At 46.8% G+C, this 24,858-nt stretch overlaps 1 protein-coding gene across 4 annotated transcripts; it reads right to left on the reverse strand.

Moving 5' to 3' along the window:
- Nucleotides 1-729: 729 nt before the first annotated feature.
- On the reverse strand, nt 730-23,442 carry VWCE (von Willebrand factor C and EGF domains). 4 transcript variants are annotated; one of them, XM_083432182.1, is made up of 20 exons: nt 23,100-23,442; nt 21,426-21,520; nt 18,865-18,954; nt 16,043-16,171; nt 15,734-15,850; nt 15,488-15,604; nt 14,665-14,793; nt 13,522-13,988; nt 13,333-13,426; nt 12,457-12,539; nt 12,029-12,116; nt 10,078-10,163; nt 9,230-9,347; nt 8,938-9,003; nt 7,911-8,003; nt 6,699-6,781; nt 4,936-5,026; nt 4,433-4,515; nt 3,346-3,451; nt 730-2,784 (listed from the first exon to the last, which is right to left on the reverse strand). In XM_083432182.1, the coding sequence occupies exons 1-20, from the start codon at nt 23,207-23,209 to the stop codon at nt 2,024-2,026; spliced, it is 3,006 nt and encodes a 1,001-aa protein (XP_083288308.1). In that variant the 5' UTR covers nt 23,210-23,442; the 3' UTR covers nt 730-2,023. The 4 variants fall into 4 exon arrangements, with proteins under 4 accessions (XP_083288308.1, XP_083288307.1, XP_083288310.1 ...); XM_083432181.1 differs by having other exon boundaries at nt 7,911-8,007; nt 8,918-9,003; XM_083432184.1 differs by having other exon boundaries at nt 7,911-8,007; nt 8,918-9,003; nt 21,426-22,052; nt 23,100-23,289.
- Nucleotides 23,443-24,858: the final 1,416 nt, after the last annotated feature.

Here is a 24,858-nt window from a genome sequence, read left to right on the forward strand (position 1 = left end):
CGGTCAGAGCAACTTGCTCTGTCCATTTCTGATAAACTTCATTCCACTGAACTTCTGATATGTTCTGTTGCACAGAGGGAATGCTTCCCCCTGGCTTGAAATGGGTTAACAGAACATGAAACATAGACTTAGCCCTTGGGGATACCAAAGATACATGATGGCCCAAGAAAGGGGGAAATCAGTGACCCCAATGTTCCAGGCAGATAGGCAGGCAAGGCACGATCAGCACCTTGGAGAGAGACCTAGATGTGGATTTCAGGACCACAGCTAATAATCCTGTGGCTGAAGCACAGCATACAGTGTCCTGGAGCAACTAGCAGATATGTCATAGCCTGGGCTAGGTATTCATTGACTAGAGGCCTCACCTACTCTATGCTGCATCTGGCCATTGACTTCTTCTGGCCTGTGTTTTCAAGCTGTAGGGATATCTCCTCTCCTGATCCTCTGAGGTGTCTGTGGTCCAATGATCAGAACCTGGTGGCAAAAAGTGTCTCCTTGGGATTCAAGGGAGGAGAGGTGGGTTCCAGTGCTAACAGCTGAGATCCACATGGGGCAGGCCAGAGACTGGATCCACCTCCTCCATCATTCCACAGCCATGACAAAGCCCTAGTTTGGAATTCCCAGAATACATTCAGGCCAACCTGACACAGCACGTTACATGTTGCAGAAATTCTTAATATGAAACTCTTTACTTTGAATGCTTTAGTTTTTAAAAGCTAAAAACCGCACTTTTGAAGAAACACAGGTTAAATTTATTTGACACAAGCGTTGATTTTTTAAAAACAAACTCTTATTCCCTCGCCACTGCCGCCTCCCACTCCCACCCCCCACATTGGAAACATTCACCAGAATGTGAAGCCAGCAATTCAGAATGCACAGCCTCAGTTAAAAATGCATCCATCTCCAGCTGCCTGATAGGAGGTAGAAAAACCAGTAATACAGACTGAAGTCTGGACTGTAGAGATTAGATTTACACTGGACACGCTGCAGGCTACTTTCCAAACTACCAAACTATGTTCCAAAAATAATTGACATCCATGATTCCTAAGCATTGAGTTTTAAGAAGTGCTGTTTCATAATGGGACCAAGAGAGAATTCTTAGCAACCTCACAAAATTACAGTCCCCGGAGTTCGGGGTAGGGGGAAGCCACGGCAACTAGTCTGGTTTCAAATGTCCAGTACAGATGCATCCTTATTAGACACCTCTCTGAGGTAGTTAAACAAAATCTGTCCTGCCACCAGTTTGGCATGCTTCAGCAAAGAAAATGAAATTCATGTTGAAATTTAAATTTCAAAATGCAAATTTACCTATCGGGGGGGGGGGATATGTTTACATTTAGCTACCACAAAACGTCTGTTTTTGGTGTTTGCATAAATCTAGCTCCTGTGTACTGTAATCTGAATTTCAGAACTCCTTACACAATAGTAGATCTGGTATCAAAGCCAGAAATGGAAACTAGCCAACTTTCCTTTAAAATTATCATCCCTGAAGACTGACGTTCTCGTATAAGTCCAAAAACAGCAACAGGATACCTGTGCTAGACCTGGTGTGAGAACATTTACTAAGCAAGGCATTCCTTCCCTTGCTGGCAGTGGCCAGTACTGCAACACAGCAGAAGAGGTGAAATTAGAAAATGTCCTTGGTCCTACCATATATATATATATTTGTCTTCTGAAGGGGCAGAAAGGCTGTGCTGGAATCTTTATACTGATATTGCAAAAAAAAGGGGGGGGGAAGGAGGGTGATTATCCCATGTTGCTCCACAGCCAAGGAGACATTGGTTAGGTAAGAGCACAAACAGGCCTTGTCATCTCAACAGTAGCTAGGGCTGAATAACTACCCCTGCTAATTAGACCTGCTCTCAAGAAAAGAGAATGTAGATCCTGCCAATGGTAAGTAGCAGCAGGGCCACCTCACACCACTAGTGGCAACCTTTTTTTTGGTAGATCCTCTTCTACACCTATGAGGTTAAAAGTGGTTATGTTCCTCATGTTCAAAAACAGGCCTGGTCTTTCCTTCAAGCTAGGGAGCAGTGCCACGGAGGTTATTCTCACCACCAGGGGGCAATGCAAGGCTGCTCCCCCAAGTTTGCTGGTCCATGGGTGAACCTGTTGTGTGGGGGGGTCTGCCATCTTGAAGTTCCTGAGGAGAGTCTGGACTGCGGCTGGATGAAGGGGAAAGTGTTTCTGTTGGAGGTGACAGAGGAAGGCTGTGGGTACCTGAAGGCTGAAAGGAGGTGGTGGTGGACTCTGTGAGGTTAGCTACCGTTAGCGGAGTGGAGGCAGGAACTGCATTGGAGGGTGCAGGGGTCCCAGAAGTCCTTGAGATGAGGAAAAGGAGCCGAGGATGAGTCAACAGAGAGCCAAGAGAGCCTGGCCTGGTGGGAGAAGGCCTGAGGTTTCCTGGCCTATTTGCAAGTGGCAAAGGAGACCCTGATCTTATCTGAGGAGTCACAGATTGGCCTAGTCGAAAAGAAGGGGGTTTGGCACTTGGTGGCCAATTGAAACGCAGATTGATGAGACCTCCTGGTCTGGTATGATGGAGATCAACATTCTCTGGTGCCGTTGGCCTCGTTGGCACGATCTCCCAAGCAGTTGCATTACTTGCCGCAAGATGAACATCAGGACCAAGCGAAGCCGGTGTGGGAATGGGAGTGCAGAGGCTGCAGTTCCTCTCAGATATTGGGTCCATGGAACGCCTCTGGAAGGTTTGCAAGCCTGCCTTTGATTCTCCATCTTCCAAGTGAGAATTGGCTAGGCTCTTCTCCAGCGAAGCCACATCATCTGTTGTGAAACAACCACAGACTAGGCTGAGCACTGCTTGCCCTGAATCATTCCAGTAAACTCTCAGCTTTTGGCCTAGGTTACTGACCACAAATTCTGAACTACAAGGGCCATAGGTGCACATAAACACAAATGCGCATTCTGCACCACACCATGAGATGCAAACACACACACACACTATGGTGGCAAATTTCTGAGCTTTCTTGATTCTGAGAGAACCGAAGAACAACTAACACTTTGCTTCCTTTGGAAGCACATTGCAATAAACTTGACAGCTTTGAGACAATTTACATGATTAAAAATTTGGGGTTGGTGGGAATTAATTTAAGAGACAGCCAGGAATTAGGAGAATTAGCTCCTCAGCCTCCCTCACTTCCTCCACCAGAGGTGAACTAGGCTTTATTTCACCCGGGTCAAAGGCCCAGTTTGCCACCACCCCCACATGCATTCTTTCCAAAATGTGAAAGAATTTTCTCTGCTGTGAGATTTGGCAATGATGAATTTATATCACAACACAAAATCACATGGCAGACCCAACGCAGGTACGATGAGCACCCCTACCTGGAACTTCATTACCATGGCAGTCGGGGCAGCAATGTCTAGGGGGGCCAAAGGGCTCCGCACAGGTGTCTGGACAGGGCCTCTTCTCACAACTCACCTCTCCAAGCTGAGGGACACAAAGCAACAGAGGAGAGGTTGAACTGGTTCAGACAAAAACTGGAAATCATGGCTTCTTCCTGTTTATTTATTGAAAGGGGTTTTAACCCACTCAACGCCAAAACCTTCTCCCAGAGCAGCTTACAGATCTCTATAAACAATACAAACCCTGCCCACAGGCTTACAATCTAAAAAGACACACCACAAAAAAGTGGGTTGGGATAAAGGAGGAGATGCACACACTCAAGCACAACTTTTTTCTGATGACCAGCTGAGTTGGAAAAGCTCAAAGGGAGGAGTCAAAACTTGCTGGTCTCTCAGCTGCTCAAGCATCCTTTCATTTCCCTCCTCTGCTGGAGGCTGATGTAACAGCTTCAGCCATGTGACAGTGGATGATGAATCAGGCATCTTAGCAATCAGCACATCTATGAGTTGCAGTGAGCCTTTGCTTGTGTGGTTCCCTCCCCTTTCACATAACAGAGGAAGGCTTTAAACTAACCACAGTTCTCTGTGACATCATAACTTGGATAACTGTTATGTTGATTAAATAATGGTTAGTGAAAATATGTTAGGATCAGCTTCTGGTTTAAACAAATCACAGTTCCAAGCTCAGGTGTCACAAGAAACTGTGGTTAGTTTAAAACGGTAAGTGGATGCTTCTGGCAAGGGAATGAGGAGGAGACAGGAAGGAAAGAAAGAAAAAAACTTTTCCCCAAGAAGGTAAAACAATACTTTCAAGCTTTGGGGTTCTAGATAAAGAACATTCATTTATTCTTTTTCTAGGTTGCTGTCTTGCTAAAGGCCATCTGATCTCCTTAATGGAGCCCAGCAGTTCAACACCCCCAAACTTTATTCCCAGGCCTGCTAATAATAATAGCACTAATAGAGAACAATGGGAAGAGCAAGAGAACAGTGTGGGAGTGGAAATGTAACCCTTTTGAACTGCAAACCATCCCAGGCTCCCCCCTCCCCCAAGAGCCTCACAACTCACCTGACAAGTACAATGAATGCAGGGTTCACCTTCTGGTACAAAGACGTGTCCATTCACCACTTTCCTCCCTTTGTAATTGCAGTCTGCAAAAGGAGAACAGCACAACAGATATAATTTTAGCCATAGAGACATTGCACCTAGTCTGATTAGAGAGACAAGAAACCAGACATATTAGAATGTTGGTATTCACACACATAAGTAGGACAGTTACTTCCTCTAGCACTAAACCGCGACTATCACAAAAATCTGGAATGCCCTAGCTACTTAATGCTGCACAGTTGCAATGTACAAGTTATATAAATGCATTCCAGTGCAATTTAGAAGGCAATGGGACAACAAACCATCAGCTATTGATCTGAATACTATAAAACCATTCTAATGACTGATATATCATTTTCAGTTTTAGTGGAGATACTATATTGCACAACTAGCCCTCATTTTTTAAAAAACCAAAACAATTTTTAAATTATTATCTGGAAAAGCCCTAAGATCATAATGCTTACCATGACAAACTGGACAGCACTCTCCTTCTGGGTGGAAAGGGTATGTACAAAAGACAACACAGTCCACAGGAGAACATGCCACAGAGCCTAGCTATAAGAACACACACACACACACACACACACACACACACACAGAGAGAGAGAGAGAGAGAGAGAGAGAGAGAGAGAGAGATCCTGCATTAAATGGCAGAGAAATATAGAGAGCCATGCCTTTCATTTCAAACCTCCCAGCCAATCTGTTTCAGGATACAGAGCATATTATATAACCCTTGGCACTTATTATTACTTGTTTATCTGGTCCTTTTACAGATCAATTCAACTTCTTGGCTGCGGCAGCCAGCAGCGTAGCTAGCTGCTCGGGTGCCCTGTGCGGCAATCACGTCCTGCAGCCGGGGGTGGGACGAACCCATGGGGGCAGGGCAAGTTGCGTGGAGCCTCTCCACCGCCTCCCCCTCAACTGTAGGGTGGCTGAGGGAGAAGCAATGGGCAGATGCAAGCTCCACGCTGCCGTTTCAGGCAGCACCAAGCCTGCAGGCACTCAAGCTGCCACGCCCAGGAGGGATGTGTGGCTCAGGCACGCTGCAGGCCCTGGGTAAGTGCCGGCCCCCGTGGTGTGGCGCCCGGTGCCACCCGCATTTCATTGCATTTGTTGACTGAACTAAAAAGTTTCCTGAGCCCCATTTTTAAAAAACTCATGTTTTTGTCATTTTGTCACACACCCCCACAGTGATGACACCCAGGGCGCACCCACCGCACCCCCTTCCTCCGCCACTGGTGTTGGAGGCACTGCTGCATCCAGAGCCCTGTTGCTTGCCTGGGCAGCAGTTGGGTTGGGGGAGCAGAAAGATTCTGCTTTTGTTTTTGAAAAAACAAATTCGGTGAACATCTCAAATTATCTCAATAACGCAATATCAGCTTTTCAAATTCATTTCAATAAAGACAGCATCTTTACTGCCAATGCATTAAAAAAATTAATAGCAACTTCAGTCATATAACATTCTATATCATAAACACATGACATCCTTCCAAATTAATAGTGCAGCCCTTTAAATGTCTCCTCAGAAGTAAGCCCTACTCAGTTCAACTGGGGTTTATATTCCCAGATAGGCAGGCATAGGATTGCAGCCTAGGGTTGCATACACACTATAACTTTCAAAGCACATTTGAAAAATGATTTCCTTCAGAGAATTCTGTTAAATTTCCCAGCAATTCATAACGAACGACAGCGCCCTTAATTCTTTGAGATAATGTGTTTCAATTACGCTTTAGAGGAATACTGTGTATACACAGCCTAATTTTCTGGGGAAGCTGCCTTATACAATCCCAGATAAGACTTTAGCCTTCTTTGGGCTTTACATTGACAGTTAAGTAAACCTGTGTGCAAAGGCAGTGCAGGTGAGAGCATTACCTCCACCTCTCCTGTTGCCATCTCACTTGCCTGCTGACTTGTGGAAGGTGACAGTCTGAAGCAGTGAGCCTTGTGCATCTGTGGAGGCCTCCCTTTGCATTTTAGAGCGCTGATGCCTTGAAGAGGGCTGCTGTTTGTTGCTGTATTTTTGCTTGCTCTGTAGCAGGCACGGGAACACTGTGGCCTTGTTATTGGACTGCAGCTCTCATCAGCCCCAGCCGGCATGGCCAGTGGTAAGGGGTGGTGGGAATTGTAGTCCAGTGACATTGGCAGGGTCACGGGTTTCCCAAGCTTGCTCTGTAGGACCTGTTACTAGGACAGAACACTCCTTATAGGCTGGGAGCGGAAAACTTACCAAACAAATGCAGCTTAGGCAGGGGTCCAAGACAGAGGGGAATGTCTCATTGTTGTAAAAGACCCTTCCTGCATAGGTGCAGCCTTCAGTCAAGAAAAAAGAAAAACACGCTTAGTTTGTCAACTTGGGTCACGTCAACAACCTGCTTTTATCTCATTCTTTTATCTTGTGAACTGCCCTGGGATCTTTTGACAAAGGGTGGTATATAAATCTAATAAATAAAATAAAAAATATAATAGGGCAATGTGGATCATGACTCTTATCACTCTTTTTCAGCCAAGGCCCCATCTACACTATACATTTAAAACACCATTATTCAGCTTTTAACAGAAAGAATCCTGGGAGCTGTAGTTTGTTAAGAGGGTTGAGAGTTATTGGGATTGAACCACTTTGGAAGGTGTGGATCTGTGAAGGGAATAGGGTGGGGGGGAGGTGGGGGGTGTCTCCTAACAACTCCCAGCACCCTTAACAAACTACATTTCCTAGGATTCTTGACATAAAGCCATGCATTTTTAAAGTGGTGTGGTGATGCTTTAAATGCATGGTGTGGATGGGGCCTTACATATGCAAACAGCAACAAACAGCAGCAGTCTTCTTCAGACATTAGATTTATGGTTAGGTAAACACATGAGGGTCAGTGGGGACAAGAACACAATCTTTGCATTCCCATTCCCAGCCAAATCATGGAAGTCAATTCATGGAGCATAGTACGCTTGTGGGCTTCCCACAGGTATCCAGTTAGCCACTGTGAGAACAGGATGCTGGATTAGATGGGTCTTTGGCCTCATCCAGCAAAACTTGTCTTTTGTTCTTTCTTTGGTGACTTGCCATACATTTAATATCCCTGGGAAATTAGGGTTCCAAAACAAGCAAGGAGCCTTCAGATACAACCCCACCCCCTTGCTCCTGATTGTTGCCCTGCTGTTTTCAGTTCTTTCTCTATATGAAAACATTTGGGGTCAAATGAACATGCACTGTAAGAAGCATTATATATGACAAGATATTTGTCACAGACTGTACTTCTTGCATTTTGACCCCACTGTTTTGCAGTTGCTCTCTGTGCTGATGTGTATTCTGCAATTAGAATAAGCAACGTAATATAAGGAAAAGCAGGCAAGTTAGCCACAACAGCAAAAGTTGTTTTCTGGCTGTGGGTTCTGGTGTTCTGATTTCCCTGAGAAGGGAACAGCTGTCTGAGAAGATGGAATTTACCTGCTGAACAATCTGGACAGCACTGCCCAGGGATCCGGATTGGGTGAGGACATGTCTCCAAACACTCTGTCCTCTTACAGCTCACAGAGCCATCTGCCTGCAACAGAAAAGAACTTCACAGAAACCCACAGCACAAACAGCTGGACTGTTGCAGGCAGATAGATCGATATCACCCCAGAAGAGACTTGAATTTCCTAGAGGTATCTGTCTTTTCTGTCCCTGTGTCAGTTTTCATAAAAGGTTCCAGAATTGTTCAACTGCTTTACATTTGACACCTGAAAGCCCATGGTATGTAAGCAATAATTTTACAGTTTCATCCTACAAAGGTTGTTTATAATCCTAGAATTCAATGCCTGAAGTCCCATTAACACTCAATAGACTAACTACTCTGACATCGCTTTGGCTAATTATATGGTAATCACAGAAGCCAGGATAATACCTCTGCCTGCCTAGATCCACTCTGACATCACAGCAGGTCAGCAATTAGCACTAGGGAAGATAGGGCAGGCAGAGAGATCACAGGTTGAGGCGATGGCAAGAAGGAAGGCACAGGATCACTGGTGAAGGTTAATTCATTTAAAACATTTCTTTGCCACTACTCCCCCCCCTCCCAAAAAAGGGTCCACATGGCAGCTTATACAAGAAGTCAGTGGGTTCAGTGACACTTATTGTCTAAGGACTGTGAACACACTTATTTAATAAATAAAAGGCACTTCTGGCCTCCTAAACAGTCAGGAGAGATCAAAGCCTAAATTTCATAATTTTTGTGACATACAACAAGAACACAACTATACCCCTTAGGATCCCAGCATACACAGGCAAACAGAGACTGGGGTTAGAACTACAGTACATTGTTCCAAGTGTCAATTGGATTCTCCTAGTCCTGGCTCAGCTAAGGTGGGGGCAGCAGCAGCAGCAGCAGCAGCAGCAGCAAAGGGCTACCATAGTTTTTGCAATAGGAGATTGGGAAGTTGAAACTGAATGAAGTAGAGCAGGTTATCATTCACCTGGCAGATGCATAACTCACAGGGATCACCCGGTGACCAGATCTGTCCAATTGGAAATTCAACTCCGTTGTCATCCACAAAGCAACCTGGCCAAGAAAAGGGGAACAATGGAAGGAAGCAGCTGTGAGCACAGAGTGGGGACCTTGGCAAGAGGAAAACAAGGTGTGTGTGATTGTGGGACAGTACAGCACAAAGATGCTTAGCTCACCAGAAGCTGTGTACCATGGGCAAACCTATCTGATAACCCATTGCCTACAATTATATACATCCTCATGCCACAACAACACACCCCAGCCATTGAGATCTCCTTACCTGTCATGGGTGCAGCCTTTCGGCAGGTGAAGCAGCACTGCCCTGGGGCCAACAGCCAATCATCTCGGGGACAGTCCAGCGTGGGACAAGGAGTGAAAGAGCACTCAACTTCACCTTGCTGAGGAAGGACGTGAGGGCACATGTTACCCACAGTAATTACAAAGATAAAGATAGGAGGTTCACAAACTCTTCCTTACTGAAATTTGCAAAACAAGGGAATCGGGTCCTGCAACGCCAGGGCTTCACAAAGCCCACCACCATCTTCTACTATGCCCCTGCAGACCTTTCCTATAGAGGGCTCAAGGGCCATCAGCAAGAGTATCCTTGCCTAGTGTTACTAAAGTTTGCAACAAAGGCAGTTTAAAATGACTCTTGTTATACTGAAAGCTACTCCAAGCCTTGGCCTGTGCTAAGCAATGGGCAACATAAAACATGTAAGATCTTCGAGAAAGCCTGTAGCTTCGTAGCAGAGCATCTCCCTTGCATGCAGAGGGCCCCAGGTTCAATTCCTGCTGTCTCCAGGTAGGGCTAGGAAAAGGTCCTCCCTGAAACCCCGGAGAGCCGCTGTCAGTCAGAGCAGGCAGTATAGAGCTGGGTGGACCAAGGTTCAGACTCCGTATCAGGCAGATTCCCATGTTCCCAACTGAATTGACATGTAAAGTCAGTGCAACAGGGGGGAACGTTTTGTGTTCTGTCTAACAGGTAAGGAGATTTTACAAGGAGTCCAGAGACTGTGACTGAGAATCACCAGTACTCCAGAGAACAACAAACACACCTAATGGTGAGTGACATGGCTAGCAAATCCTCTCAGATCAGGAGCATGGAGGGAGGCCTAGGCCAACACCTACCCTGCACACACAGGTGGTACAGTCATCACCATCCAGGCTGAACTCAGCCCCCTCTGGGTATGTCTGGCCGCGGAAATGGCACTCAGCTACAAAGGAAGGCAAGAGTATGTCAGTGATTCTCTGGCAGATCTACTGGAAAAGAGCGTTAGTAAGGTTTCTCTTCAGCTGCAGTGCCCCATTTATGGAATGCTCCCTCTCAGTGAGGCTCTCCTAGTGCCACATGAAATTACTTTTAGGAGCCAGGTAAAAAGGCCTTTCATTCGTTCATCTAGGACAGGCATAGGCAAACTCGGCCCTCCAGATGTTTTTGGGACTACAACTCCCATCATCCCTGACCACTGGGCCTGTTAGCTAGGGATGATGGGAGTTGTAGTCCCAAAACATCTGGAGGGCCGAGTTTGCCTATGCCTGATCTAGGTCCTTTTCATATGCTCAACTTTTATGCTGGTGGTTTTGCTGTGTTAGCTGCTCTTCCACTTTGATGATGGTTGAGCACCAAGCTTAGATGTGTTGCTGCACTAATTATTATTTCTGCTGAGTTCCTGTGAACAGTCTTGGGAAGTTTTTAAAACAGAAAGGTAGCATAAAAGTGTTTCAGATAAGTAAGTCCTTTGCTGTCCCTCCTGGTCAGTAATCTTGAGGGGTAAGTTTTTGCTTCCTCAGGACGTGTGGCATTGCACAGGGAGAACCACATAGTTGCAGGCTCCCCCATATCAAAGCTTCCTTGCACATAGAAAACTCAATGTCAGGGAGAAAGGCTCTCAAAGCTTGTTGCTTGCAGCTCTGTGAGAGGCAAGCTACAGTTTTCAGGATTCTCTGGGGAAAGCCATGTGCTTTAAATGTGATTTTCATCTTTGTCAATATATTGTGGCAGGGGGCTTGTATTTTCCCTGTTCATAAACTTTGGTTCAATAGAAACTCAAACTTCCGGGTAAAATGATAAGAGCATGAGAAAGCATTCCCCCACCCCACCCCCGCTAATTGCTAGCACTCTCATTAATTGGACTTGTGTTATCTTGCCTGTATCAGGGTTTCAGTAATTGGGGGAAATTCCACAGCTGTGAAGTCACATGTACACCCTGGATTCCCGGTTCTAGAAAACTACAGTCTTAAATGACTTCCAGTTGGCTGGGAAGATTCAGGAGGGTTACTAAGCAAAAGAATATAAAGTTAACCCTATGTCTTGTAAGTTTTGCCTCACCTTCCTGACTGACACCTATATTACATCTCTGCATAGGATCATGGATTCATTTTAGTAATGTATTAGACTAAGTTAGCTAGCTTTATTGTTTTTTGTTTTGTGACTTCCCCAATGGGCCTTTATTTCTAACAGTATTTTCCTTTCCTGTTTCTCCCGCTTGGTAATGGGTTTCATGCAATACTGCTATTTTGGTTATTATTACTAAAACCTCTTAATTTCAGCGTGCCTTGGATCTTCACATTCCCTGCTGCGTAATTTGGCTTATTTTGCCTGAGGCCCCCAGAAGCAGAGAATGGTACTTCAACTCTTGCTCATCGGGACATCTTGGAATAGAGCCTAAGATCTCCTGGCTCGGGTTGGGTGGTTGGTTTTACCCTTGGATTTTAGTAATGCCCAAACCCCCAGAAAATGCTGGCCTGGCTTTTGGGCAAGACTTTCTTGACAATCCCTGTGAGGGAGCATTCAGCAGTGCAACCCACTCCCTCAGCAGAGTGAAGCGCTGTTCCAAAGACAGCTTTACCCCAGAATAATAACATTTTTCTCAATATGTGTTCCAAGCGCCTTACACATAGGGTGGCCTGTTTGTCTAGGCCAGGCCTTTGGAAGAGTTGATCTCGCACCATTTCTACTACCCTTCGTTCGGCCTAGGAAACCACACCTTTCTCTGTGGAGAGGAGAGTGCCCAGGGTGCCCCTCAGGCCCTGTCTGCTTTGTGAGTGAGCATCAAGTAGGATGTTGCAAGCTATCTACCTGGCTGGCAGGGACAGCAGTCGGTCTGAAGAGAACTGGGGCATGGAGTGGGTGCACATTCTGGAGAGATACAGGATACGTTGCCTCCCTGGAATCAAGAAGAGAGCCCTCAGCCAAGGTCACGGGTAAAATCAGTTGCAGATCACATGCCACACACAGGAATCAGGTGGCTATTCCTCCCCTGGAGTAAAATAACTCAATGGCCCCCTCAGATAGCCCTACACAAAGCTTTCTGGGTCACTAGTTGTCTGCACAACTGAGACATTCTCATATGCCATAGCAAGGGCAAGGACCATTACGCGAAGCTCAACACATGAAGGGCGGGTTAGCAATGGTAGCAAACAAAGTGATGAATATGCCCATTTCAAAGCTAACCTGAGGGACACACACACACCTTCCCTGGCACCTGTGGACTCTGTGATACTCACCAGGCAGACGCAGATTGTGCAGTTCTCCTCAGAAAGAGAAAAGACATCCCCCTCAGCTCTGGCGGTCCCATAATAGAAACAGCCTGCGGGAGACAGGAATGTGAAATTTCTCCTCAGAGGGGAGAAGAGCCTTCTGTGAGTCCCATCTCATTTTGCCACTCCAGATTAGGAAACACTCATTGGCTTACATATGTAGCCACTTTTAAAAGGATTTGGCCGAATGACACATAATCTCCAGTATTTCACAGATGAAAGTAAGGATAGGTTTGTACCCCTCCTCTTTTATATTTTTGGGTATAAAAATCCCCATACCAAGGTCACATCCACACCATGCATTTAAAACACAAGGTTTCCTCCAGAAAAATCCCGGGAGCTGTAATTTACCCCTCACAGAGCTGCAATTTCTAGCACCCTTGTAGTTCCCAGGACTCTTCGGGGGATGTTTTAAATGTATGGTGTGGTTTTAACTCAATGTCCTTGTGTGTGTGTGTGCATTCACATTTGTCTGGGAAAGGGGAAAAGGTGCATCCACTTTCCACTCTGAAATTTGCTTTGAGCCCCTTTTGTGGGAAAAGCAACAAATAAGTAAGAATAGCTTCTAGAAAACTTGGGGAACGGGATGAAATTTAAAATTTGGGCTAACGAAACTTTAACACGCCACTCCAAAGAGGCAAAATTCGGACAAAATAAGAGATACCGGTGGTTTAAACCAGGGACGGCTTCCAGAAAACAGGGACTGTCCTTGGTAAACTCAGAGGGTTGAGGCATACAGTGGAATATGTAGTGACAAAGTCCCCAATTTAGGTGTAGGGAAGGCCCCTTGTGCCACAACCGGTCCCATCAATGCAGTCTTAATCTTGAGGGCGCTTCTCTCACCTGTGCAGCTAGGACAGCACTCCCCCTCCATTGGAGGAACTGGGTGGGAACAGGCAACCTCACACATCACTGCTCCACACAGCACTTGCCCGCCCTACAAAAGGAAAAGACAGTCACTGTAAAGGTGGCTGCGCATTTGACACAGGGGCAGGGCGGGAGAAAGCTAGGAACCCGGGACATACCACACACCTCACAGGAGCAGTTCAGGCACCCTGGCTCCACCCAGTGGCTGCCATTCTTATGAAAAGTCCCTCCACGCCAGCAGGCAGAAGGCAGGGCTGTGGAGGAAACCCCTGGAGCAGAAGGACTTGTGGGAAGGAGCGTCGTCATCTCCTCCCGCAGCAGCGATGGCGGCAGTGGGCTCTCCATCCTGGAGGGCCTGGCGGTCTTTAGCAAGATGGGTGCGCCAAGGGAGGGACTGGGTGGAGGGAATGAAGGGGTGGGAGAAGCTGCAGGAGGGAGCACAGGGAGAATGGGGAGGAGACGGGGAGAAGGCGGGGTCCCGAGTGCCATGTGGGGAGCGGGTGCTCGGGATGGAGCAGAGCCCCTGGGGGGCACGACAGGAGCCACCGAATCCGGAGAAAGGCGCAGGAGAGTTGGCGGGTGCTGGAGAGACTGCAAGATGGGAGACGGGGCCAGGCTGGTCTTCGGAAAACCTGGGTTGCAGGGAAAAGAGGGAGGGAGAGAGAAAAGCCAGGTTCAAAAATCCCCAGAAGATGCACATCAAAAATTAAAGGCATTTTCCAGCACACTTAGGAGCTCCCCACCTGAGCCACTCATATATTTATAGCTACTGTGGCAGGTACACACTCACCCTCACATCATTTGGCCACAGAAAAACAGGTACTGTAATAGTAATAGGCAAAGAGAGTTGAAGTCCATTTGAGAGTGAAGCTTTTTAACCACAGAAGAGTCATAAGTCTTGAATGTCCATCTCGGCCCTCATGCTTCTGTCTCCTCCCTGACGTACCTCACATGTATTCCTAAGCATTTCCCAAGCAGCTGAATGCATATCCCTCATGGTCTCTTTCTAGGCAACCCATTTATATCACAAGAAGTGCACAATTGTTGTTCCTGTGGTGCAAAGAATCATTTCTTTCTTGTAGGTAGCACTTTGGGTGTGCTTGTGGGCAGCTGTTTTCTCAGCAGTCCAAGGGTAATATTTTCTTTTTGGAAATGAGCAACTCAGTCTCCACTCCACCGCCTGAGCAGTGAGGGCAGTCTACATTGCGGCTGCTAGTGTCTATTGGACAGTGCCTGTGACATCAATCAACATAAACAACGCAACTCAACCCAGATGACGAAGGATGGAAAGATGGAAATGGTCTTTACCTTCACAGGACACTCTGTCCACACTGAGCCGGTAGCCTGGGCGACAGCTGCATATGAAACTCCCGAGCGTGTTGTGACAGGAGTGCTGGCAGGTTCGCTTCTCACTGAGTCGCCGGCATTCATTCACATCTGCACCAGATGCAGCACTTACTTCAGGGCTGGGTTGGGCTCAAGCTTGTGGCTCTACAAGCATTCCTGTTGCTTAGCCATACAAGGTCAGAAAAGGGATCGCACAGCAAGGGACCTGGTGCATTACCACACGGTCAAAGCTGGGCTCGGACCAGCCTTGAGGCCCCTTTGATGCAAAGTGTATTTGGCCAGAGGATTGCAAACACAGAGACACACACAGGGACATACAGCCTCCCTCCTCAGCTGATGGTTGCTGCTCCCTCACATCACTCCCATCAAATTATCAATGTGATGACCAGGGAGGGGGCAACTTAGAGTCTCTTCGGGGCACTGGGAGTGGATGGGCAGATATAAAATAAACTAACAAACTAAATATTTTTTTAATCTGGAGGCAGCAGGAGGTTTTCTCTGGAAAAAGCCAGGCTGGGTTAGTGTATCTGGCAAAGGGAGGTAACCTACCTCTAGAACACAGGAAGCAGCCTTATATTTAATCAAACCATTCTTCCATCTAGTTCAGTACTGTCTAGACACCAATGGGTTGTGACTCTTCAGGGTTTCAGACAAGGATCTTTCTCAGTCTTATCTGGAGATGCTGGGTACTGAACTGGGATCTTCTGCATGCAAAGCAGATACTCTGCCAGTGAGCTACAGCCCTTCCTCTGCTAGGTTGTACAACAGAAGTAGGGACACCTACCCACACAGGAGTGCTGGTTGCCATGCAGGTAGAAGCCGGAATGGCAGGAACATCGATAGCTGCCCATGCTGTTCTTGCAGTGGTGCTGACAGGGTGTTGCTAGGCACTCATCAGTATCTAGGAGCAAAATGAGGGATGCAAATGTCGATATCGTTTGCCCCACAAAAATAAACCCATCTTTGACATCTTCCCTAAAAATATTCCAGCTCCATCCCTCTCCCCTCCTATATTCCCAATCACACTCACCTTGACAGCTGTGTCTGTCAGCAGAGAGTTGCATTCCTGGGCCACATTCACATACAAAGCCACCTTCTGTGTTCACACAAAGTCCCTCACAGGAGGCACTCAGGCACTCATCGATGTCTACAGGGGGAAACATTCCCATGTGTCAATGAATGAAAAAGGCAGTTGCAATTCTGTGTGCAGCTTACTGTGGAAGAGCAATGACTGAGTAGCACTAAGAGCCCACAGTCAGGAAGCTCCTTATCTCCCTAGGAGTAGGGGCTTCAGGCCCTGCTGGTTCCATGTAAGAAAGACACCTCTCTTCCAGCTCACCTGCACAGCGTACACCATTGGCTGTCTCAGTCATGGAAAACCCCAGCGGACACACCCGCGCCACCTCCTGACAACCTCCGTGATTGCAAGCAAGGTCACAGCCATACTCTCCACAGGCACCAGGAACGTCTGAAAAGACAGAGAGGAGAAATTTCATGCCGGGGAATGGGACTCCCTCACTGAAAGAGGGTTAGAAAGCAAGAAGGAACCCTGACCATTAGGTAGGGGAGTGGGAGATGCAGGTAGGCAATTTCAGTGTTACATTTAGATAACTGTAGACTCTGGACTTAAACACTTGTTGTGTGCACAACAGATGACAACCTCAAGGTGTCCCCCTGCCCATTCTGCTAAGTGTGGCCTTGGATATCTGCCCCAAAGTCTGTCTGTGAATGAACATCCAACTGATTTCATTGCAGGGGTCTCCCTACTGACAGATAGCAGGGCTTGTTCTAAGGTGTAAGAGGCTCTTCTTGGCAGGCCACTTCTGATTTACGTCATAGTGTGCAGCAGCAGGCATTTCCCAAAATGACCTAGAGTGACACTATCTTGGAGGCATTGTGGGAAGTCAAAATGGCGGCTCCACACTGCCAGGGAAGAGAGACCTAGCAGGCTGGTGTTGGTGCAGCAGTAGGCCTTGTTGGGGCCCTGGGACCCTAGCAGCTGACCAAGGATGCTGGAGTTGGTGACTAGGAGCAAATTAACCAAAGGCCGCACTTTTGCAACAGAAGCAGAGATGAGCACAACCCCAGTTGCATGGGCTTTTGTTTCAGGAAGAGCAGAATGTGAAAAAAGAGCATCCCATGACAGAGGCAGGCAAGAAAAAAGGCAGGTGCCATGGCAGGCTTAGGCTGCTGCACATCATAAAGCACATTCAATGCACTTTTCCCCACCCAAAGAATCCTGGGAACTAAGGTTTGTTAAGGCTGCTGAGAACTGTAGCTTTGTGATGGGTAAACTACCCTTCCCAGAATTTTTTGGGAGGAAACATGTGCTATGAAAACATGGTGTATAAGCAGCCTTAGAGAAGACACACATCAGTCAGGAAGAACTTTATTGTCTCTTGCCAGAGAAAACAGGATGCCAACAGGAAAATTATGACTTTACCAAGCTGCTACTCTTGCCAATGGCTATATAATCACAGGCAAATAACAGGCAAAGGTGCCCTAAAAGAAGTGGAAGAGGGCAAGCAAGGGAGGACCAGGCAGGGCATCACTGAAGGTACAGTGAGAAGGGCACAAGCCAGATACTTTGAGGGGGATGCCTCTTACAGGGAAAGGGTCAGAGGCCCTTGCAGGGTTCAGAAAACCCACAATGGCTGTCCAGATTGCTGGAGGAGGATTGCTCCAGCATCCAGTATGAGCAAGGAGGCAGCACCGTTGATAGGTTTGTTGTTATTGGGGGTGGAATAAAGCACTGCTTGACCAATAAACCACTGCCTTCTACTACAGCATTCAAAAAACATAAGAACATCATAAACTTTGCATGGCCATTGTTGCAAAACCTACGATTACATAAACTGAAAATCATCCAGAATGTTACAACATGTTTTCAAAAGCCTTGTTCTGATTAAGTGTTGCTCTTAATATAGGTAATAATAACATGAACTGATTTCCCTTAAAAGCAACCAACTCTCAGATACATTTGAAGGATATTTCACTAAGCCTTCGCAGCAAAAGTCTTGCTTTATATGCCCAGAAAGGAGGGGAATTTTAGCAATTAGCTCGGTCCATTAAAATGTTTAAAGGCTGGATCTGGGCAAAGGAGAGGCAGAGCTTCTGCTGGTGTAGACCCATTGGGCTGAATAGAGCGAGGGCTGCTAGCCTTCTTTGGCCTGTGGGCTCATTTGCAATCCAGAGACACACACCACAACCATAATCACTCACACATTCGCTTTCCTTGCTTTCCCCCTCAAATCAGATTGAGGGGCAGTGATATTTTTGGAAGGTAAAGTTGGATAGGCATGATTTTATTTTGATTTTTCCCAAGTCCAATTTGGGGCGGGGGGGGCACAGAATCCTTCCCTTCACAGATGTGACTCTTCAACATGCCCCCCCCATTCCAATTAGGCTTCTAATTAGCTGTGGGATAACTCATCTCATAACCAAAGTCTAATTAATGCACGAAGGTGCATAGAGTAAGCTGTCCTGCCAGGTTTAGCTATGTCACTTCCCTTATCTTGGGGGGGAAATAGGTAATCAAGCCTAATGTTCCCATCCAGTCCACCTGAGAAGCTCAACATGGGAAGAGGCGTGAGCTGCTTGCTCCAGCTCAGCCACACAGTTCTCATTAGCCACTCTTGAATTCCTATACCAATAGGGACTTTCACCACTTTATGTAACTATGCTAAGTTTTACTACCTGTGCAACTTTTTTCTGAATGCTTTATGGAAAAGCACATGAATCTGACCTTGGAAGAGTTTGAAAGTAAAACCGTGTTTAACTTACAAAACAGGTGTATATTAGGAGAAATCAGCATCAAAGTGCTGATGAATTTTCATTGGAACTTCTAATGAAGTTCCAATGTTGTTCTTATTTTTACTATGTATTTTGTGGGTTTTACATTGTAATTTTATGTTGTGAATCGCCCTGAGATCTGTGGATGAAGGGCAGTATATAAATTCAATAAATAATAAATAATAATAATAAAACTTCTTTTTTAAAAAATTAATCGCAAGCTGATGTGGAAATAAGGAGAAATGAAGATGGGAAGAATGGGAAACAGAGAAACCAAAAACTGACAGATTTGCACATTCCCAGCCAGCCCTCACAGGAGTCCACATAGCAAACTGAATAACTGGCATCATCCCACAAAGTTCTCCTTACCTTGGCATGTAATGCCCTGCCCTCCATCCCTGCAGGAGCAGACATTGGGAGCAATGCAGAAGCCACTTCCACAGCCAAAGGAACAAAGCGCTGCGAGAAGGTCCAAGAAAGCACCAGTTAACAAAGACAAAAAATTAGGATCTTAATCCCACCACCTCTCTACCCCACCACAGTGCAGTAGAAGAGAACCACTCTCATTCCAGGCAGGAAGGAGCCCAGTTAAGAGATCTAGCAATAGATCAGAGCAGAATTACAGGTAAGGAAAGGGATTTTTTGGAAGAACTTTAAAGATAAATGAATGAGTTAGATGGGGAGGAGGCACTAAGATGCTTCCAGGCCGTGACTATTTTTGGGTGGAAAATGTGGGATAATGCTTGGAGGCAACATCATCTAGCCTCCCTGAAAAGAAATAATAATTAATTCTCATTAAGCAGCCAGCACATTCTATTCTCCCTGCAAACAAATCAGGGCGAATGCTCCATAAACAATGTGAAATCACCCTCATTTGATCATTAAAAAAAACACCACAATCTAATCAGCAGGTACTACAAATGTTTGCTGCCAAGAAATGGGATGTCAATGACGCTCTCTGTATCTAGAAGAAATATCATTAATAAAATCCTGTGTATATTTATGCAAAAAGAATTCCCACTGTATGCAATGGTATGGAAGTGAGGACAGGATTGAAGCAGTCACTGCCCTTTTTAAAAATAAAACATCATCTTTTTATTCCATAGGCATTTCCAGGCTACCGCCATTTGCCAGTTTTAAACTAATGCAACTATCCTAGCTCCTTGCTTGCCACCTGTGGTTTTGCGAGCATACTGAAAATGCTCGGGTAGAGCCTACTGATTCCTTTACAGAACTACAACTCCCAGCCCATTCAGGAGTTGCCCAGTCTAGCTGCCTGTATTCATTGTTGCATGAAAATCCCAGCTGCCATTTGGGTGACTTCTATCAAACCCCACCCCATCCCCTCACCCTGCGACAAAAAAAAGTGATCTCTTTTCCTTCCATGCTGTCTGCATGGGCATTGTGACATCAGCCTTGCTGCCTGCTCTGCAGGAGGTAAGAGAAGCCCCCACCCCCTCCTTTTAGGGCTGGACTTGGCAGCACTTGCCAACAGTGACATCTAACAAGAACGGTTAGTGAGTAGCATGTTCTCATCTCCAATTGCCAGATGCCAGAAATGAATGAGAGCAGCTGGTAGTAACCCGCTAAAGACCCAGCAGCTGGACCTTACGTGTCGTCATGCGAGCAAATAAGCAGCTAAGCCAGGGAGCACCACTGCTATGAGCAAATGCAGCAGGGCGCCACATTGGCACAGCACTAGGGGCCAGCGCTGCTGGACTAGGGAAATCAACCTTTGCAAGATGGGGTGCTGCGACAGCATGTACACAAGAAACGTCTACTGTGTAGAGGTGTGCAGCACAGTACATGATGCTATGTGACCGACCCTGAAAGCTTTATGGCCGTTGCAGCACATATATAGGACAGACTTAATATTGGTTTTATACAGCACCTTAACAGTGGTGGCCTCCCCTAAACAATCCTAGGAAGGCTATAACTTGGGTATAAGAGCATCTGCTTGGCCTGCAGAATGACCCCGTTTCAATTCTTGGCATCTCCAGCCAGGTAGGGCTGGAGAGACTCCTGTCTGAAATCTTGGTGGACCATTGTCTGCTAGTGTAGGTAGACCATTAGTGTGATTTGGTATCAAGTGGCTTCCTATGTTCCTAGTTTGCTGAAGTGCTGGAAATTATGACTGAGCTGCCTTATCCCCCCACAGCCCACCTCAGTTCACAAAACTGCATGAGCGAATGGACTGCTGAAACTAATTAAAAAGCTGTACGCCTAGTATCTGATACTAAACTGACAACCTAAGAAGAGCCCTGCTGGTTCAGGGCCCATCTAGTCAGGCATGCTGTCCTCACAGTGGTCAACCAAGGTATTTGTGGGAAGCCCACAAAGAGAACCTGAGAGCAATGGTACTCTCTCCACTTGTGATTCCCAGCAACTGGTACTCGGAAGCGTACTGCCTCCAAAAGAGCATAGCCATGCTTCCAGAACATAGCCATCAAGGCTAGTAAGTCTTATCCTCCATGAATTTGTCTAATTCCTTTCTAAACACCACCAAGGGCACACTCCTATTCGTGCCACAATTTCTACACAAGGAGTCAAAAGTATTCTTTTTTTTTTTTGTCCGGCCACTTTCCTCGGAATCCCCGCTGTTTACCGCTGCATTGGAACAAATGTCAATCAGATTTCCCATGGATTCAGCTGTAATCAGTAGGTTTTTCCAGGGAAACAGTGGGATGGGGGGGGCACTTTCAGACCTGTGCCTAGAAATTGTGGCACAAACAGGAGTAGGGATGAGCCCTAATTTGGTGGCCATCGTCACATTTTCTGGGAGCAAATTCCATTGTTTAATTGTACACTGTGTGAAGAAGCAATTTGCTTTGTCTTGCCTTGAATCTTCCAATATTCAGATTCTTCAGTTCACTAATGAGATTTAGCAACAATACAGAGCTGATGTCTTCCAAAGAACTCCAGGTACTTACGCATGGTGCACTGTCCGCTGCCTGGAGATGGTATCCACCCAGGGCAGCATCCGCTTCCAAAACCAGAGAGGCAAACATGTGGTCCGATGCGACGTCTAGGAATAGGAAAGAGACGGGCTGAGACATTTCCAGGAGTGAAAAGTAACTCTCCAAGCTGCACTATTTTGAGGACTGAGACACATGCCTCCTGCTTACGGAGGGCTAAGATTAGCAGTATGCTCAGGCTGCCAGTGGTCACATCTCAGAATCCTGGGAACTGTAGTTTTACCCCTCACAGAGCTACAGTTCCCAGGACCCTTAGCAACAAAGGTAGTTTTTTTTTTGAGAGAAGCAATGTGCTTTAAATATGTGGTGATCAAAGGATTCCAGGCACTGTTGTGTTGTAGTTTACCCCTCACAGAGTTACAATACCCAGCAATGCTTAACAAACCACAGTGTCCCGAATAAGTACATGGGAAGAAAAGGAGTAGATGGAACAGTGGCACATAGGTCTCAGCCGCACTTCCTTTTGCGCAGGTCCACACTTTAAAGCTCTGTTTCTGAGCGGTTTTCTTTTGTCCATGGAAGAACCAAATTGCCATTTGCTTAGATTCAGTTCTAAAATGTGGGCTTTCCCAGGGAAAGTGCCTGGACAAAAACACGAACATCACTCAGACTTGTACCTAGACACAAAAGGAAGCCTGAATGAACCCAGAGAGAGAAAGCTGTGCCCAGGATATGTGGAAACACAGGTACAGAAACCACTCTGAACGTAATGATAAACATATACACTATACAGTGGTAGCACATTCAAAGCACATCCTCCCCTCTCGAAGAATGCTGGGCACTGTAGTTTGGGGGGGGGGTGCTGGACATAGTAACTCTGTGGAGGGTAAATTACAGTGCCCAGAATTCTTTGAGGGAAAGAATGTGCTTCAAATGTGCTTTAAAGGAACAGTGTGTATACAGCCTTCTGGGCTAAGACACACAATCACTCTGCACATGGTTGGGTGCTTTCCACCCCCAGCACCTTTCTCTCATCTGTACTGATGCAGGTTGTCTCTCTAAATTGTTCCCCACAAGTACACATTCCAGTTTTGCCTGCCACTCCGGGTTTCCCAGGCATGCAAAGCTGCAGCTGCTGAGAGGTGGTCAGTCAGTGATGGTGCACAGAATATATACCAGCCCACATTTGAAAGAAAAAGAAAAGACAAACTAGGACTTTGGGCACACCGTTGCCCTATCCATGCAGTCCCTCAGTCAGTCAGTCAGTCAGTCAGTCGACCTTTCATCCCAACTTCATTGGTTGTGCAAGCTGAACTTTGTTCAGAAGTAAATTCGTGGAATTATGCTTCTATTCAGGCACATCATGAATTTTATAGATGATGGGGGCAAAAGTATGAAGGGGGCAGAGCAACTGCACTGCAGCCTTCATAAGAGAACAAAAATAGGTAAGAAAAATGTGATGGGCACCTCGAGGGAAGCAAAATACTCCTTCAGGCAGGAATCGCTGTCTCTCTACACATGATACAAACAAACAACCCCCTCTTGGGCCCAGATCAGGGGGGGTCTCCAGGTCCCGCAGCCAAGCTCCAGGAGGTAGCTGTGTGTGTTTTGGTGTGCGTATGTGTGTGTGTGTGTGGCGGTCTGGGACTTGGCTGCCCCTGTACAGAGATGGGTATGGGGGGTGGGTACCTCTCCACGGCGAAGTTGGCAAGTTTCCTCCTTCCTGTGTAGACTCTCCCCTGGGCCCCTTGAAGGAACACAGAGACACAGGCAGCCTGGAAGAGCAGCTCCGCGAACATGACAGGCGTCTCTCTCCCAGTTCCTCAGAGATGCTCCCTTCAAGAGAGCTCTTTCCTTTTCCCCCCACAGGCCCCTCTCTACTACAGCATGGCAACTGCCTGGACTCTCCTCCCCAACCAAGGATGAGGCTGGGGGCTCCTTCTGGGCAGAGGGAGGGGAGCTGGGATCAATGATCTCAGGCTGGGGGCAGCATTGGGAGCAGACTCCTCCTCCCCACAGCCAGGCTCAGATTGCTCAGCTCCCCCCCCCCCCAGCCCATGTGTACAGACTGGAAAAAACTCTGTGTGCCCTGTGTGTGTGTGTATGCGTGCCTCCCCCCTCCTCTCAGGGGCAGGGGCACCTCAAGAGGAGATGAGGAGGGAGGATCCAGCATTCCTAAAACAGCAGCTCTGTTGTTTGACTGGGAAGAGGCTTACCCCCCCCCCCTCTCACCACCACCACCCCCCCCCCTTGTAGGAGTCTCCTTTTCCACATCTGGCAAGGCTCAAGAATCGCCCACCCCTCCCCTCTCTCTCTGGGCTGCTTTCCCAACTGCACCAAAGAGGAGCTGAAGGAGATAAAGTGTTCCAAGCCAGATCCAAAGGCGGGCTGGGGATTTGGGGAGGGGGCAAGGCAACGCCAGGCATGTGTGTCAAATGGTGAATGTCGGAGAGGTGCCACTTGTGATAAATTGGGGGGGGGGAGGAGAGCTGTCCCAGAAAGGAGGCGCTGCAAAGCAAAAGCAAAATTATAAGACAGGGCAAAAGGCCTTAGGTTCCAGTCACTTTGCATTTTCACTTGTGTCCTGAAACAAAACAGGTGTCTCAGAATTCGACCAAAATGTTACTATATGCCATGTGCCCCCCCCCCACTTTGAGATTAGCTAGCAACACAAGTACATACCTGTGCATGCACACATACTTACACAACCCCCGCCTGTCTTCTCATCTATCTAGGCATAACTATCATTCACAATTTTGGTAGAGCTCATCAAAGCTGTTAAGATGGGCCACATCACAGATAATACATCTCAAAGCTAGTGGTGGAAACAAACAAGGGTGGGGCTTAGGTCAACCCACATTCCAAATGCATAGAGCAGCGATCACTTAGCGTGGCAGGAGGCCTGGTCACAATATGGGTGTCTTTCATGGTGTTGACTCAGTAATTGCACAGCTGCCGCACAGAATCCAGACTTGTTGAACTATCACATTTCCCCAAGCATTCTAATAACATCGTAGGGCAAGCATGATTTTCCTCCCTGCTGGCAGCTCACCTGTGATTTGCAAATGCCACGTGTTGCGTGATTGAACAAGTGTCCCTGGTAACACCGTGGCACTCCGGGTAATGAGCAACTCCATTTCCATCCATCATGGCCATGCAATTTTGTGGATTTGCAAACTCTCTATTTTTTTTGTTTCCTACATAGGCTGTGTACACATTACTGACTTTTCTTTTCCACAAGTTGGATTGAAGTTGGTTTGCGGTGGGTGGGATGGGGACACACGAAAATGTAATTACGTAGTGAAGAAAGGAGAAAGAGCAGATTGTGGCTAATGTCTTTTGTACACTATTTCCCAAATCCATGGTGAGAGCACACTGGATGCAGAGTAAATGGGAATGTGTGCATAGCCATTATTAGTGTCCGAGTGCTCTTGTGCCATAGAACTTG

This window comes from Podarcis tiliguerta (assembly GCF_965153285.1).
Source record: "Podarcis tiliguerta genome assembly, chromosome: 1".
Classification (NCBI taxonomy): domain Eukaryota; kingdom Metazoa; phylum Chordata; class Lepidosauria; order Squamata; family Lacertidae; genus Podarcis; species Podarcis tiliguerta.

Bases quoted from the DNA above. Each gene is read 5' to 3' on its own strand.
- VWCE (XM_083432181.1), bottom strand. From the start codon at position 23,209: ATGTTCGCGGAGCTGCTCTTCCAGGCTGCCTGTGTCTCTGTGTTCCTT. The intron at 15,605-15,733 runs GTGAGTGTGATT...TTTTGCTCCTAG, and splicing joins TGACAGACACAGCTGTCAAG to ATACTGATGAGTGCCTAGCA. The intron at 12,117-12,456 runs GTGAGTATCACA...TCTTGATTCCAG, and splicing joins GCACAATCTGCGTCTGCCTG to GGAGGCAACGTATCCTGTAT.